At 52.6% G+C, this 16,020-nt stretch overlaps 7 protein-coding genes across 7 annotated transcripts; 4 read left to right on the top strand and 3 right to left on the bottom strand.

Annotated features, from left to right (window-relative positions):
* Positions 1 to 1,616: 1,616 nt before the first annotated feature.
* M421DRAFT_69787 (uncharacterized protein) lies at positions 1,617 to 3,489 on the top strand (the record flags this gene model as incomplete). The annotated part of the gene is made up of 4 exons (XM_033596642.1): positions 1,617 to 2,010; positions 2,060 to 2,429; positions 2,480 to 2,758; positions 2,817 to 3,489. 4 exons carry the CDS (start codon positions 1,617 to 1,619, stop codon positions 3,487 to 3,489), a joined length of 1,716 nt encoding a protein of 571 aa, XP_033445693.1.
* Positions 3,490 to 6,615: 3,126 nt separating this feature from the next.
* M421DRAFT_242588 (uncharacterized protein) lies at positions 6,616 to 7,526 on the top strand. Its single transcript, XM_033588504.1, has 2 exons — positions 6,616 to 6,970; positions 7,021 to 7,526. The coding sequence occupies exons 1-2, from the start codon at positions 6,708 to 6,710 to the stop codon at positions 7,304 to 7,306; spliced, it is 549 nt and encodes a 182-aa protein (XP_033445694.1). The 5' UTR covers positions 6,616 to 6,707; the 3' UTR covers positions 7,307 to 7,526.
* M421DRAFT_423762 (urease accessory protein UreG) lies at positions 7,154 to 8,495 on the bottom strand. The gene is made up of 3 exons (XM_033593569.1): positions 8,112 to 8,495; positions 7,920 to 8,060; positions 7,154 to 7,868 (listed from the first exon to the last, which is right to left on the bottom strand). Exons 1-3 carry the CDS (start codon positions 8,276 to 8,278, stop codon positions 7,352 to 7,354), a joined length of 825 nt encoding a protein of 274 aa, XP_033445695.1. The 5' UTR covers positions 8,279 to 8,495; the 3' UTR covers positions 7,154 to 7,351.
* A 576-nt stretch (positions 8,496 to 9,071) lies between these two features.
* Positions 9,072 to 10,114, top strand: M421DRAFT_70002 (uncharacterized protein; the record flags this gene model as incomplete). Its single annotated transcript, XM_033596666.1, has 2 exons — positions 9,072 to 9,324; positions 9,372 to 10,114. The coding sequence occupies 2 exons, from the start codon at positions 9,072 to 9,074 to the stop codon at positions 10,112 to 10,114; spliced, it is 996 nt and encodes a 331-aa protein (XP_033445696.1).
* A 219-nt stretch (positions 10,115 to 10,333) lies between these two features.
* On the top strand, positions 10,334 to 11,066 carry M421DRAFT_242517 (uncharacterized protein). Its single transcript, XM_033588503.1, has one exon. It carries the CDS (start codon positions 10,552 to 10,554, stop codon positions 11,011 to 11,013), a length of 462 nt encoding a protein of 153 aa, XP_033445697.1. The 5' UTR covers positions 10,334 to 10,551; the 3' UTR covers positions 11,014 to 11,066.
* A 210-nt stretch (positions 11,067 to 11,276) lies between these two features.
* Positions 11,277 to 12,939, bottom strand: M421DRAFT_423764 (uncharacterized protein; the record flags this gene model as incomplete). Its single annotated transcript, XM_033593570.1, has 2 exons — positions 12,008 to 12,939; positions 11,277 to 11,955 (listed from the first exon to the last, which is right to left on the bottom strand). Coding segments are annotated over exons 1-2 (917 nt in total), but the record flags the coding sequence as incomplete, so codon positions are not given.
* A 1,461-nt stretch (positions 12,940 to 14,400) lies between these two features.
* On the bottom strand, positions 14,401 to 15,632 carry M421DRAFT_7922 (uncharacterized protein; the record flags this gene model as incomplete). Its single annotated transcript, XM_033597462.1, has 2 exons — positions 14,401 to 14,915; positions 14,963 to 15,632. 2 exons carry the CDS (start codon positions 15,630 to 15,632, stop codon positions 14,401 to 14,403), a joined length of 1,185 nt encoding a protein of 394 aa, XP_033445699.1.
* Between the last annotated feature and the right edge of the window lie 388 nt (positions 15,633 to 16,020).

A 16,020-nucleotide genomic window follows, 5' to 3' on the forward strand; every position in this document is an offset into this window, starting at 1 on the left:
TAAGATACCCATCTGTCGCTAAGACTCACCGCACGACATGAAGTTTTAAATGCTACGAAGACGCCTGCTCGCCAAAGAAGAGAGTTTTCCCAGATGCTTCGTGACGAAGTCTAAGGGCTTACCTTGTTTTGAAGCGTAATGTTACGCCTGACTAAGCTCTCCGAGCGAGCAGGCACGAGTCAGCGTGGGGGCGACCGCCGCACTTGCCCTCCCCCAAAAACGCACTCGTCAATATCAAGACTCCCTAACGAGATTGCGAATCTACAATGACTGGACACTTGCTGCACCGCCATATGTGTCGTTACAGCATCATGTGCTGTGTCCAAGCATCTCTCATTTCCTCGCTGTTTGAGGCACGACTCGCCTTGCATCGACGACGCATCCTTCGTGTGCCCAGATAACGTTAGACAGCTGACCGGACCGCAGAGCCTCATGTTTCTCCACACTGGAGATGACTATTACACGATAGTGAAGTGCTGATGGGGGCCTGAAGGCGGTCCAGGTGCGGCTGTCGCATGATCGTGAACACTCTTGGGACATCGAGAGCCAAGCCAGACCTTACACAACCATTTCAATGCACACAGTTGCACACGGTCTGATGGGTACTGTCTCTCCGGAACTTCTCATCTCACGCGAAGCCGTGCGGATAGTCCCCTCATTTCTCCCCAGACGCACGCAGCTATGGGGAGGTTGTTGCTCGCCGGTCTCTTCCGGCTTCAAGGCACCTAGATGGATTCCCTGCTCTGAACGCGGTATCACGGCACGGTCTTTTCTGAGGTGAGTGCGCGATGTGTATCCGGGGACAACGTAGCGGGTGGTCTACTTTGCTGAGTTCATTCCTGACAACGGTACACCCAAAGCAGTATGAAGGCCGAGCATCCGATCCCAACCTCAACAGCTGCCTCCGATGTTGCAAGGGTTTTGCGATGAGCGAGCTCAACCTGGGCCGGCTTTTGATTCAAAAGCCGTACTCGTCGTCATAGCGTCACGCCTAGGCATGCCAATCGGATGCTCATCGGCAGCTAAAAAGCTTTTGTAGAGCCTCAACTCTAGGCTCGAACGACTGACTACCGTAGGCGTGCGCCACTGCCGTTTGGCCACAGAAAGCTTGTCACTACCACAATCGCACATGCATCACTCTCACGATCCCCAGATGTTAGGACACACCCACAGATCTGGGGAGATAAGCTGTCCCCAGCATCTCTCCAGCATTCAATCGGTGGGAATTTCGGAAGGAAAATCAAAGACCTTCGCAGAGCCGCATGTGGGTCCACTAGAAGCTTTTCGAACTCAAGCTGCACTCAAGCTCCACCAAGAAACTGGCCTGATGCTTATGTGCTCCACCACGCTATACTATTCCTGTGCAGTTTGCGATGAATCCCTAACGTCCGGTTATGCATCATCACCAGGTTTCTGAGCCGGGAGATGGCAGATTTTCGCTGCATGTGCCATGGAGACTCCACGCGTACGTCACACGACATCGGAGAATATGCCATGGGGATCTTCTCCATGGGCTGGGCATCTCCACTGAGGATTTAAAAGGCGGAGACATGCCCCAGAGATGGGCGAAAGGTAGCACTTCTCTTACCTTTGCTCTTCGCCGATCACTGCCCAATATGTCCATAGACGAGAAGGACCCCAAAATGTTCGAGGAGGTCTCGGCGCCTGCTGACAAGACTGGAGAAATCGAGGTGGCCTCTCCTACACACTACCAGGCACCCAAGGCGAAGACGGAACAGCTCGAGAACGCTCGTGGCTGGGAGTCTGACAACCTGATCCATGACTTGGAGAAGGAGCTTGAGCAGTCTGGCTATAAGAAGGGCTGGCTTGACCTCGAGTTCAAGAACCCCAAGTACTTCACATGGCTCCTCGTCGCTTTCGCGTCCATGGGTGGTCTTCTTTCTGGACTCGATCAATCGCTTATTTCCGGTGCCAACCTGTTCCTGCCCGACGACCTCCATCTTACCGACCAGCAAAACTCCCTCGTTAATTCTGGCATGCCGCTAGGTGGTGAGTAGCTTTCTACCAGCATTTTCGGAAGCTAGCTCATACTCCACAGCTGTTGCTGGTGCTTTTCTTATCTCGCCTTGCAATGAGTACTTCGGCCGCCGCTGGGCTATCCTCATTTCTTGTATTCTCTACACTATTGGTGGTGCGCTTGAGGCCGGTGCTATAAACTATGGCATGATTGTCTCCGCTCGCGTCATCCTTGGTGCCGGTGTCGGTCTTGAGGGAGGAACAGTACCCGTCTATGTCGCTGAGACCGTCGAAAGCCGTCTTCGTGGCAACTTGGTGTCGCTGTACCAGTTCAACATAGCTCTCGGTGAGGTGCTCGGATACGCCGTCGCTGCTATGTTTGTCAGCGTTCCTGGCAACTGGCGCTATATTCTTGGCTCTTCGCTTGTCTTCTCCACCATCATGGGTGTTGGGTAAATCACCAATTTCTCCAGTCCATTAACAATCACTGATGAATTTGCAGAATTCTCTTTATGCCCGAGTCACCCCGCTACCTCATGCACAAGGGCAAGACACTTGAAGCGTTCAAGGTGTGGAAGCGCATCCGTGGCACCGAAACTCTTGAAGCTCGCCAGGAGTTCTTCGTTATGAAGGTTAGCACAGAAGAAGAGGAGGCTGAGGTCGCTGCTGGTCGTACCAACCGCTACCCATGGATGGACTTCTTCACCAAGCCTCGCGCCCGCCGTGCGATCGTCTACGCCAACATCATGATCTTCCTTGGCCAGTTCACGGGTATTAACGCGTAAGTCACAAATTCCCGCCGCCAAGCCTTACCGAACAATCACTCACAACTTTTGCAGAATCATGTACTACATGTCAGTCCTTATGTCTCAGCTCAACTTCGACAAGTATGAAGCCACGTACATGTCCCTCGTCGGTGGAGGCTCTCTTCTGATCGGTACCATCCCTGCTATCTTCCTCATGGAGCGATGCGGTCGCCGTTTCTGGGCTATTGCCATGTTGCCCGGTTTCTTTGTCGGTCTCGTCCTTGTCGGTGCTTCCGACCACCTTGGCGAGAGCAACACCCAGGGCAGACTCGCCATGTACCTCACCGGCCTTATCCTCTACGAACTCTTCTTCGGTTCCTACGCCGCTCTCACCTGGGTCATTCCGTCCGAGGTCTACCCGACATACCTCCGCTCCTACGGAATGACGACCTCTACCGGATGGCTCTTCCTGTCCTCATTCATCGTCACATACAACTTCACCGGCATGCAGAAGGCGTTCACTCCTACTGGCTTGACGCTCGGCTTCTACGGTGGTATCGCGGTGCTTGGCTGGTTCTACCAGATCTTCTTCATGTATGAAACCAAGAACAAGACACTCGAGGAGATCGATCAGTTGTTTATGAAGCCCACCCGCCAGTTGGTCAAGGAGAACACCAAGAGTGCTGCTAAGGTCGCTAACGATCTGCTGCACTTCCGTTTCAAGAAGGTCTTTATTGACAAGAACCGTACAGAGTCGGACTATTAGGCGTTGGATGAGTATATGAAGAATAATGAGTGTTGGCATTTTGTTTTTGAATTTTTGGATGAGATAGAGTTATACCCACAGCGGGATGCGAACAGACATTATTGACCCATCAACCCGTCCATGCGTCTAGAATTCTCTCAACACCATTTTAACCTCCCGCTGGTCTTTGATCTGTTCTTCCGTCGATGTGGAAAGCGCTCATAATAAGGCCTTTTGAGACGGCGCTACTCAGCAATGCTTCCACTCGATCCACTTCCAGCGCCTTTTGCACATCATAAAGTTGCCCTACCTGTAAGGCCAGACGTAAATCAGACTCTGACCTGCACATTTTAGCGAGCAGAGTTGCGAAGGGACCCCGAGTTGCAGCGCCACATTCAGCCAAGAGAGTGTATACATTTGTGCAGGGAAAGGGGATGAGTACACCATCTATTAGGAGCATCATCGATCTGCCTCCAATTGCCTTCGAGGTTCTTGAAAGCTAGCTCAATATCATCCTCGATATCAAGCCTTAAGCTTAGTCACGAAGGGTGACCTTATTCGCGACCCTTCCACGGAAGGCCGAACATACTTGGATGATTTACTTTTTCTTCTCATAGGAGATCGCCGCCCTCAACTGAGTTTGCGTACAGCTTTCATGGCCGAGGAGAACACGGGGTTGTGCCATCCGAGCCGATGCAGCCGAGGTCAGAGACCGAATCGTCAAGGTCTAGGCATCATATCGGAAAGATGTTACCCATGATGGATAACTGATGAAGAGAGGGCTGTTTGAAGATCCCATACAGCTGAATGCACTCGTGTTGTTGTGTCGCGAGAGTATATCTGAGTCAACAGAAGTGAATACGAGATGATCACGTCGGCGCCAGGTACAAGCACGGTATGTGCAAGGGGATTGTCACAGAGAAGGCTGCGAAGATATTGGAAGGACAAATTTGAGTTGATCCTCTCATGCAGGTGGTCACAGTCAAGCTTGATCAAATCGATCCTCGTCCTCAAGTCAATGCCTGATAAAGACTGGTCTGTCAAGCCCGTGCATCGCCGATGTTATATAAGTACATAGTGGCTATTATAGCTCAAGTGTGTCGTTGTTGCCGCTTGACGGTAAGCTGCAATGCACACGATGATGCAGTGGGGAAAGACACACAGAACTGGCGTGATGCGAGCTGGTCTCAATCACAATTAGTGACACAAGGATGTCCAGTCATCTATTCGTCTAGATATCATATCTCTCCCTATAACCTGGTTTCTACCGACCTCCACCAATAGGCATCTGTGCCGGAACATCCGACGCACAGCTTGGTTTGACTTCACTTTACGAAGTGCTGTGCGGTAAAATGAAAGCTGATCTCAAACATCTCGAATCCGTCTACATACAAACACATAGCGTTCACTTTGAGCGTGTATATTTTGTAATCCCGAATGCTGCGCGGCCGGTCTAGAAAACAGTCACAGGAGGTCTGCACTCTGACCTATTTGCACTTACGTCACATTTGTTGATATATCAATCCGGACGTTACCAGAGAACTTACAGAAAGGAAGGTCATGTAGCGCTGATTTTGCACTTTCGGACGTTGCAGTGAAGGCGGAGGTCCGTTCGTTCCTAACTTTTCGAAACATTGTGCTGGAAGCCTGGAGCATAGCTGCCACCTGCGCATTGAGATGGATATCTGCATCTTATGAGACCGAACCTTTGTGCTGATTGCCAATGGGGCCTCTAGAACATCTGTTATTCGAAGCGGTCAAGCTCTATTACGAGATCACCGTAACATATATTTTAGGCCTTGTCTCTCAGTGTCTGTCGATGTCCACGCAACAAGTTTGACCCTCTTTTATGCGTATTCGACAGCATCCACGCAGCTCTTGTCATCTATTTCTCAAGGTAACTCTTTCTTAATTGCCTGTGAATGTTTTCAATTGGTCTGACGAACGCCAACGTTGGTAGTACGTTTCTTCCAAATGGGCCAGCGAGAAACAATCCCCGACTTACATCGAGAACTGTGATAGTACCAACTAAGTAGACACTTTCGTCCTGAGGTTTGAAAGGCCGATAAACGCTACAGAGAGGACGACCGATGGCAGAAACGCTTCATCGATACCCAGAATTGGAAGTGGTCAAACAGCTCACGGCCCTTCTCGAAGAGAAGGAACAACACGAAGCAGAGCTATTAAGACAGCCCCAGGATCAGCGCAACGAATAGAATGCGTTTCAGACCGCCCTTAAAACAGTGCAAAAATCACACGACTTGTACGTAAAAGATAACGACTCAAAGATTGCTCAACTTAAGTCAGCTCTAGAGAAGAGTCAGGAGACCTTGCGGCAAAGAGAGGAAGAGGTCACCTGGCTATGCTGTGCCTTCAGAGGTTCGAAGCAAGCCTTCGAAAAAGAACGCGAAGGCCTCTATCAGCGTGTTCGAGAGTTTCTTGACGAGCAATTTGGTCCTGCACTGGCGGACCTCAACATTGTGCAAGACAGTGTCAAGAAATTAGCTGACCGTGTGACTCGTGTCGAGAAGATCCACGGAGATGTCACGGCCAACAAGATCGCGATAGGCGATGTCGAAAAGCGCGTGGAAGACAGCCGTGCAAAAACAGATCACCACATGACTCTGCTCACGAATGACATGGACCTTCTCAATAATGACGTTACTAAAGTCCGAGCAGACGGGGTCAAGCTTGATGACGAGCTTGTGAGAGCACATACACTCATCGGCCAGAACCATGCTACTTTCACTCGCAATGACAAAGACGGGAACGACCGCCATGCGGTACTCTCGATCAAAGTTAAGAACATGGCACAAATCGTCGAGAAAACTATCGTAAACCGGATCTCTGAGTCAAAAGACAGTATGAACGCGTACACCGATCTACGATTTCAGGAGGCCAAGAAGTACACCGACCACACCGCGCATAAATACACTACTGCATATGCAAAGGATACCGAAGCTATCTCGAAGTCGTTCTCCGACCTCCAGCGCAAGCTTGAGTCTATGTGCAAAACGATCCCGCATGCTCTCAAAGACGTCGAAACCTGTCAGATTAACATCACCGCCCTCAAATTAGGTGCCAACGCCACGTCCATAAGAATGGAAGGTTATGTTCAGGCGGCTCAAGGACTCACTCGAACACTCACCGGCGTTGGAAACACGGTCAACGCGCTTGAAAAGACGCTGACAAGCGAGCAGCGACGCGTCGAGTCCTTGGAAGAGGCCCAGAAGACCACAATGGCCTACTTCGAAAACAACTACAGAGAGTACATGGCCATTCGATCGGCCATGGAGAGCTTCTATATAACGACTGCGAAGGCATTCTGGGAGACCAAGAAGCGAGGTCAATGCAAGAAAGCGTATGTCAGCTGCAGATTTGATATAAGTGACGTGACTGACGACTATGGTAGCGAGCCCGGGCCGAGTTTCCGCACAGTTCCATTACGTTTGAGCCGCGAACACCTTTCTCAGAGACCTCTGCACAGACTGAATGGTCGGAGGTATGTGTACCGGAGTATATGGCGGACAATTCGCTGACGTCTTTGGGTAGATATGGAATAGAGCTCTTAACCTCCACTCTGAGATCACACGCACGCAAGCTCGAGCTCAGCGAGTTGCACAACCTGCTGTATCGTCCGCAGCTGTACAGCCCCAGTCAATGGCTCATGCATCAGAACTCAGTGGTGCAGCTGGGCGTCCAGGCGAGCATGGAGCAGTGCTTCCGGCAAACTAGAAGCCTTTGTCTGTTGAGGAAGAGCCTGAACCTGGCGGACATTCCAGCACACATGCATTCGCCAGTATCATTGATATATCGCACACGGCCTGCGGTCCATTAATATGGGGAGGGTATTCATTTTCTTACTTCGTTACGCGACATCAGCTCAAGACATGCTGTAGCCCCTCTCCGTACTCTCCTCGTTCTCGTCCATCAGGGTTGGCTCGAACTTGTCCTTCCGCGCCTGTGTGGCACCCGAGGCCTTCCAGGCCGACAGGATCAGGTCAACAATGGCATCGACACCCTGGCCCTTCTTTACGACCGCAAATATTGTTGGCCCGCCTTCGCGCATCCTTCTACTGTCACGCTCCATGACGTTCAGATCAGCACCGACCGCCTCAGCAAGATCGATCTTGTTGACAATCAGCAAATCTGACTGTGTTATTCCGGGTCCACCCTTGCGTGGGATCTTGTCGCCGCCAGATACGTCGATGATGTAGATGATGAAGTCGGCGAGTTCGCGGGAGTAGTTGGCTGCGAGGTTGTCACCACCAGATTCGATGAGAAGGAGGTCGGTGTCAAATTTATGGTGGAGGTTGGTGAGGGTCAGGAGGTTGACTGAGATGTCTTCGCGGACAGCAGCGTGGGGGCAACCGCCTGTCTCGACAGCGACAATACGCTCCCTAATCGGGTCAGCTCGCGTAAATTTCGTTCAACTTATAGGTAATTCTCACGCTGGGAGAGCTTTGTGTTTGGTCAGGAACTCGCCGTCTTCCCGGGTGAAGATGTCGTTCGTCACTGCTGCAATACTGAAGCGTTCACGAAGCTTCTTGCACAGAGCCAGCATCAGAGCCGTCTTTCCCGATCCTACAGGCCTGCATGTAATCAGCATACTTACCACCATCATGTGTATACGTCACTCTTACCCTCCAATGCCTACAGTGAACGATCGATCCTCCCAGTCTCTGCCCTCGATGATAGGCATCTCACGCCCCATGAAGCTACCAGGCCCGTCAAGAATCTCGTGGGTGTGGCCATGGTCTGCAGCCGCATGCGAGTGCGATGGACCATCGTGCGAGTGGCTGTGCGACATGGTGAAGCCTGCGCAGGAAATTTGGTGGAGAGTGTCGTGTTTACGAGACCCTGGAGCTTGACGCGGGGCAGGCAATGGTGGGGTTCATGAGCGCCTCGTCAGGAAGGCGCGTCCGTCCAGCAGCTCCACCTCCACCTTCACGACTCCGTCACTCAAGCGCTGACAAATCTATCGCTTCATCTGTCAGAAATGAAGATTCAGAGATGGTTGTTTGAACTTTGAGGTCACAAACGCGAATATGACAAGATCGCGCCGCACTGGGCAAAACGGCACGCTATGACCGCACCCGGACAGGATCATGGCTGCATCGCGGTCTGTTCGCAGCGCCTCACCCCCTGATCACATCACGACCAGCGGTCCTTCTCATATGATGCGCAATTATACCTCGTGTATCTTCCCGATGGAGATTTCGTACTTGTGAGCTTTCGGTCGCTTTCGGAAGGGTTTTCGCGGCTTCTGCGCAACGGCTTCGCTGCTCCACCAAATTAGGATGCGCATTGCGCACTACGGATGCGACGATATTATCGCCAATTTCCACAAATGATTGTCAATTGCCGCGATTCATGCATCGTCTAACGCGGTGCGAAGAGATAATAAAGCCTACAGTATTTCCGCGCGTGGAATTGGAAGAAAGAGACTTTGTCTGCTTTGATCAAGAGTTGATCCGCATGCGGTGAGAGCAACAACACGTACCTTCTTGAAGTTTGCTTCGCCCACATTCATTTAGTTTCTCAGTCACTCTTTCCCAGCCTCTTTTAAACGCCGCTACGAAACAATTAGTTAATCACGAAAGATGACTGCCACTTGGAATAAGTCTCAGCACACGTCTCTCCTCCTATGGGACATCGACCGCGAGTTCCAGAATGCGTACGAACTTTACGTACAACTGCAAGCAAAAAGCGGCTTCAAACGCTCAGCGTGGTCGCGCCTCGCCATGAAGAGTCAGGATGATGTCCTTGCAAAAGCTCTGAGCCTAGGCCGCGAAGTCAGAAACTTCATGGGCACCGGAAAGAAGCGCTTTGGGGCAAGATTCGAGGAAGGCGATGGTGTGTAATAATATACGGAAATCACTGGTGCATACTGACCTTGCCAGCGACATGCCACACCATACTAGAAGCACAGCTCATCCGCATGCAGTACGAGGTGCGAGAGCTTCTCTGCGACAGCGCCGTGTCCGAAATAATTTCCATACCATATGAGGACATCATCACGACCGCAAAGAGTATCCGCCGTATATGCCTCGAGGCTCTGCATGCCCAGTTCGAACGCTTCTCCACACCGACATCGATGCTATACTTGCCACCTCCACGCTTCAAGATCCAGTACTGCGCCTTCGCGGAGCAGTTACGCAAAGACCTCGAATCATCAGAGGGTAGCAACCTCCAAACAAAAAAGCTGCGGCCCCGTGACCGCCATGACGATCGAGAGATATGTCCAGACTGCGACAAATGCATCGCAGTCGCCACACATTCTGGACTCCCGGACGCTCGGTGCATCCTGTTCACATCACACATCAAGCCTGAGGCGGGAAGTCGCGCTGACTATGCAAGCTACGCATGCTCAAGCTGCTACAAGACGTTCGACGATTCATATGCCTTCCTGGACCATATTTTCCAGAAGCAGATCGGTAGCGACAGGAGTTGCCTGCGAGTCTCAAGTCCGACGCTGGATATTCATGAGTTCGATCCATTCCTCATCGAACAATGCTTCAAGAACTGCCTCGTGCGAGAGCTGTCACGCACTGCAAGTGAGAGAGTCTCCAAAGATCAGGCCACAGTGCAGACGAAGGAGATTGAGGTACGGCTCAACAGTCTGCGAAGCGCAACATCTTGGTAGGCCGGCTCTCTCACCGGGTCATCGACCATGGTCTGCACTTCCTCTTTCCTCTAATTCACGATCCTCCTTATTGCCATATACCCACGACTTAGACGTAATTTCATGAATGTATAATATCTACTACACCGTATCCATTTGGTACACAAAACAAATCTGTTCACTGCCCTTCAAGGCACGACGTCCACTCAACCACATCAAGCCTCACACGCACCGCCCTCCTACACCTGACTATGACGCCGCACACCCGTCTTGTCTCCGCCCCGGACACAACCACAACGACGTCGACAAGCCGCACGCCCAGCGCACTACCTCCATCCCGGCTGCAGACGTGTGGCTAATGCTCCCGCAGTCTTCTCTGGGCGTTTGATCTTTGCCAGCCAAGATCTACACGTACAGTCACCTGTCCATGCCGGAGCTCCGGTCGTACTGGAAGGATTATGCGCCGAACACGAGCGGTGCCGAACACGAGCGATGTTTCCTGCGATGACGAGCACCCCAGACGTGTGCGTGGGATCGCGATCGCGATGCCGCGAGCGCCGAACTTCCTCAATTCTCGCCGCGTCGCGTCGTATCACCGTCGACCTCGACACAAAGCGCACTCGCACAGCTCTCATGACCGGTACTCACGCACACCGCTGGCTTCAGACATACACAGCCACCACAAGCCCTTCGGTTTGACGTTGGACTTCGCTCCGCCAGCGGAACCTTGTTGCCCTGCTGCGCTTGCACTGGGCGCGTTGGCGCTTAGCCTTCGTGCAGACACAACGCGCCGAGCAATTGACCGCTCGGTGCTGTCCAAGGGGGCGGAGGCCCTGTGGCTCTTGGCTCGGCCGAAGGCAGCACTGGTCTCACCGCTGTCAGACAGTGGAGCGAGACATGGTGCGAAGGTCCGTAGCTAATGGTGGTTCTTGGTGTGGATGGGAGTGGGTTGAACTTGTGTTTAGAGCCAATACTTGGATTCGAAGCTTTGAGGTTGTGAGTACTAAAGTGGTGGTGTGTTCTTTGTCATGGCGCGGGGCGGCTTGGAAGGGCTTGGTAGAGGGACTGTCGGTGTTTGGATTTTGTACCAACGCTGCTGCCTGCATGAGCTGAAGTCACTTGAGACAAGAAGTGTGAAATGGGGCTCTGCGTGTCGAAGAGGCCAAGTAGAGTATTCTGTAATGTTGATTTTGATAACATTAATGAATGGGGTATAATCATACGGAGAGTAGATCTCAAATCCGTCCCAAAAACCTAAACAGATGCCAAAACGCCGTGCTGTCGTGCCAGACCAGCAATTCCTCATGCAGAGTCCATCCCAATCCATGTACGCCACACCATGCCGCTGATGCTGCACTCCCAACTGGGAAAGCGCTAAATGCCAAAATCGTGTTTTGAATCGAATCTTTTCTTACACAACCTCTTCCTCAAGTTTTGAGGTCAGCTCATCTAAGGCCTCGCAATAGCCATCGCTCCCAGTAGTTTCTCACACCTAATATGCAGTCTTTGCCGTCGTTGTGGCGGCCGCCGTCGTGACCCCCAGGGTCGCCAAGAATGGACGAGAAAAACCAGAATCCTGCGGCTGTCCATGAGGCAATTGCGACACCGAATGCAATGATGGGTGAGAACAGGTGGATGACCACCAGCATGGGTACGCTGTAGCCCTCGGACGCATCGAAGGAGTAGACCAGATGAAGTTGCAGGTTGAGCGCAGGTGCAAGGAATGTCGTCAACTGAGTGGAGAGCGCGGGCCGATTGCTGCAGAAGCGCAGGGGGTAGAGCGCAAGCGAGATGAAGATCGCGAAGATGCTCCAGAAGGCGATTGCGACGGAAAGCAGTGCGCAAGGTCCAGAAAGGTAGAACTGCAGAGAATTAGTCTTTGCGGGGGTTATGCTCACCAAGGGATACACATACCAGAAGTTGCCAGGCCTTATCTTCAGGGCCCTTCTCGTGGTACTCGCTCTTGTCGTACACCACAGCGCCCGCATCTGGGACGGAGCGGCGATTCTGCGAGCGGTGCTCAAATGCATCGTATGAGTTGGCTTTCTCTGGGTCCAGGTGCGCGCGCGGAGGATGTGATACGCGGTGGCTGTTGTGGCTCTGGCGGACAAGTGTTTCCCGAATCTCAGAGATGGTACGGTCCTTTCGTCCTACATCGCTGGAGATGCTGCTGCTGGGGCTTGGCGGCGCGGAGGCCTTTGGCGAGAATGGCGAAATGACGGAATCATGGGCGTGACCATATGAGGCCTTGCTGGCGCCGTCTGTCCGTGTGCTGTCCTTGCGCGCATGTACGTCTTTCTCGTTGTACTTCTCGGCGTACTCGGAACCGTAGTCGGTCTCAGCGGGCGACGGGTGACGGCTGCTGTGTCTTTGGGTGTGTGTGGCCGGAGAGAGCGCCGGCGGGTGTCGGGGTTCCATGACCGGCGGACGGTGATGTGCGCGCTACGTCTCGATGGGCATCCGTGGCTGGCAACAACGAATTTCGAACGGACCGGGAGGGACGGACTGAGCATCATATAGCAAGGCCCTCAGGAGAGGACAAGAACCCAAGTTACCTGCGATTTGCCTGGGTGAATCTTGGCCTTGGTGTTGCTTGGCTGAAGACCTTGGCTTGATCTGGGCACGCACATGTGATTGGCGGGACACGCGTGAAGTTTGGCTCTTCTCCAGGCGACGCTGAGGCCGACAAGACGGAAGAACGGCCTCAATTCATATCGTTTTGCGGCGGTGGAGCCACGCCCTTCAATACAAATTCACAGTGCTTTGACACCGCAGCCTGGGGCACAGCTGGGCGCCGCCCGTGACTCCGCTCTGGTCCCGAGCGCCTGTGTCGCCCGCTGCGCGCACTGGATTCCCGCCAAGCAGAGGCAGAGCGTCCGCTGGCTGGGGACCTCTTCTGTGTGGAGTCGCAAAGTATTGATCCAGCTGATCGCGGCAATGCCCGTCGTACAACACTTCAATCCGTGGTTGCCCCGCGAATCATCATTACATCGCACTCCGTCTGGACACATGCACAAGGCCCATCGCCTGCGCTATTCGTGACGCTGTGTCTTGTACCTATCCGTCTGCCTCCGTATGCATGCGGTCTTAGGCGGAGCGGAGCCGTGGTAACACCTCGGTTTACTTCCAATCTAATACCAAGCGTGGCTGAAACTGCGCTGGTGCTGCTGATCTCGGCCTTGGCCAGAACACCCAACGCGGCCGTGTCAATGCTAAACACGACCGATGGCCCTGGCAGACGTAGGCATTTGCATCGATGTCGACAGTCAGTCGATTGTTGACCCTTTGCGTCTCTCCAGCTCGTGATGATTCAGGGCGCCGACAAAATGCATCATGACTGCTTCATCGGCCCGGATCGAACGGCAGAAACCTCAGACCACTATTAGTGATGACGACCCGCAGGTTACGATGCAGGGAATGAGTGCAAGGCTGGAAGGCTATCGCGCTGACGAAGGGCACGTCTCAAAAAGTGCAGTCGCAGAGGCTGGCACGCCATGCAAGAGATCGTGGTTGAGGATCCCGCTCCTACATCCTCGATCTTTGTAGAGGTATCCGCCAACGGCCTACACACTCCACGATGCTGACGACACTGTGGACCACAAACTTGGCACAGCTCACGAGCTGGTTTGAAAGGTCGCTGTGCCCGCAGTGTTGCTGGTAGCCCGTGGACCATGGTCGATGCGAGTATGCTGATGTCATCGAAAGGGGAGAAACTTGTGAGGAAGCGCAAGTCTAACTCCAGAGGCAACAGCAGTTGCTTGCTGTTCTATGCTATCAATAACGAAGAGCACACCGACAGCATCCTGTAGGTATCCAGTAAGCTAAAGTCGTAGTCTGATAAGCCGCACGCACCTTGTAGTGTACTTTAGGTCGAGGCGAGGAGGTTTGTATGAGAGCAGGAGTGTCGAAAATGGAGAGAGGTGAGGTGAGGTGAGGTGAGGTGAAGTGGGTGGCACGTAAATAGACAACTCCAAATCTGGAGGCAGTCGCGATGACACCGCCGGCGGAGGTAGTCACGCAAGCCACCGCAAGTTTAACTGTACCGTGAGAGACACATGGCCAAGAGAGAGCAGTATCGAAGATATCAAACGCATCGCAGTATCTATCTTCTAAGCCCGAAATATACCCCCATACCCCTTATCGTACATTCAATACATTTGGGCATGTATCCAGTGCAGAGTCGATCTCCGTCACTTCCCTACGTCTCCGTCCTGTCACACCCTCCATGTCCAGAATGAGTTCCGGTAATACGTTCCGGCAAGAGAGCGTCTTTCCCGTCTTCACTATTGTGGGAATTAGCCAATTGCTCAAACAAGCTCTCTCGGCAGTACTGGGGTACCATCGACATCTGCATATGGGTCATCAAATGCAGGGTCGAGTCGGTACTCACAAGTATTGCTTCTGATGCGATCTACTATGGAGATTTCAACCGGCCACCTGGCATTGTCAAGAATGTTCTGCATGACAGGCCCGAGTTGGAACCCAACGTGACAGTCGATGTGTGGTGGTGTCGGACGAGGTGATGAAGATCCCTCGGAATCGAGGTCGACGGTGTGCGAGAGGAGCTCCGTATCCACATATCTTGCCAGCTCAAATGGTGAATAACGGATCGGCTCGACGGTCTTGATCATCGGAAACAACCCTTTGCCCCGGAGGTATTCAGTGAACTCAATCAGGTTGACACCTGCGCAGCTTCGGTAGTCATAGCTATTGGTTTCATCGGCAAGTTGACAACTGGAGCCATTGGCGACTATTGCCCAGAGGTCATATAGCGCCTTGATTATGCTGTGAAGGATCTGTCGCCGACCTTCATGAATTTGAACTGTCGCTATTAGCATCAGGACATCTATTTTTACTTGGAGGACATACAGAGTGTGTCGAGAGGAAATATCCCCCTCTGTTCAAGGACGGAACCATCAGGTGTGACGAGCCGATCTTGGGAGTCGATCGAACAGCAAATAGCAAGGCGTCGTGAAAGCTCCAAATACTCGTCCTCGTACCCAAATTCGTGAGCGATATAGAGCCATTGTTCGTATCCGGGAAGGAATATCCTGTCGCGGTACGGTGCAGCCCACCCTTCGATAAACTTGGCGAGCATCGCATGGCAGTCCCATCGTGCAGCAACCTCTGCTAGGCGAACAAGCTCGGGGAAGTCGAGTTTTTCAGGAAGCTTCGTAAACTCCATGGTAACAATCTGAAGGAGAATGCGTATGGCGTCTGGGTAATCGCCCTTCAAGTTCAGTATTCTCGGATTCTTGTCGAAGCCACGCAGTCCAGTGAATGGGTTTCTGAAGACTCCGCCATACGATCCGCCGAAGACACCGCTGAGCAGTCCTCTGAACAGTCCTCTGGATAGGCGATGCGCTCGAACTCCTTGCAGGGCTTTCCACCGTGGACCGAGATGGCGCAGGTACGACTCTGCAATGTGAAAGGTGGCGCAATCACCTCCGTGCCCGACCAGTAGCAGGACTTCGGGCCCTTCAAATTCGCCGAAACATTCAATCGTGCCGTGTGGTGGTGGTAGATCTTTGGAGTCCATTTTATTTGATGTGAAAAGCGTACGGCGAGGAGGTATACAGCGATGTCTAGCGATGGAAGTGCTGTATTGAGAGCTAGCGATAGCAAGTAGCACGCGGGGTGGTCGCGCGCAGACAGAGCGATATGAATGGGGTGATGGTGAGTGAGTAATGGTGTGGGAATTGAGTGGACAAATATTGGAAGTTCTGCGTCAAGATCTGGCAACAGCCACTGAACCCTGGAGGCCCTCGAACCGCGCAAGAGCACCCTAGATAAGCAGGTAAGCCAAGGTCGAGCGTAGTTTCCCTCGAATAGATCAGGAAAGAGGCGCAAAGGTTTTTTACGTCTTTTGTGTGAGTTCAGCTCGCTCTCACTCGATATATACAGGGTCTTGGGAGCTTCTTGCAAAT

This window comes from Didymella exigua (assembly GCF_010094145.1).
Source record: "Didymella exigua CBS 183.55 unplaced genomic scaffold M421scaffold_29, whole genome shotgun sequence".
NCBI classification, from domain to species: domain Eukaryota; kingdom Fungi; phylum Ascomycota; class Dothideomycetes; order Pleosporales; family Didymellaceae; genus Didymella; species Didymella exigua.

Bases quoted from the DNA above. Each gene is read 5' to 3' on its own strand.
- M421DRAFT_423762 (XM_033593569.1), bottom strand. From the start codon at position 8,278: ATGTCGCACAGCCACTCGCACGATGGTCCATCGCACTCGCATGCGGCT. The intron at 8,061-8,111 runs GTAAGAGTGACG...GATTACATGCAG, and splicing joins TTCACTGTAGGCATTGGAGG to GCCTGTAGGATCGGGAAAGA. The intron at 7,869-7,919 runs GTGAGAATTACC...TGACCCGATTAG, and splicing joins AAACACAAAGCTCTCCCAGC to GGAGCGTATTGTCGCTGTCG.
- M421DRAFT_242517 (XM_033588503.1), top strand. From the start codon at position 10,552: ATGCGCCGAACACGAGCGGTGCCGAACACGAGCGATGTTTCCTGCGAT.
- M421DRAFT_242588 (XM_033588504.1), top strand. From the start codon at position 6,708: ATGGCCTACTTCGAAAACAACTACAGAGAGTACATGGCCATTCGATCG. The intron at 6,971-7,020 runs GTATGTGTACCG...GTCTTTGGGTAG, and splicing joins CACAGACTGAATGGTCGGAG to ATATGGAATAGAGCTCTTAA.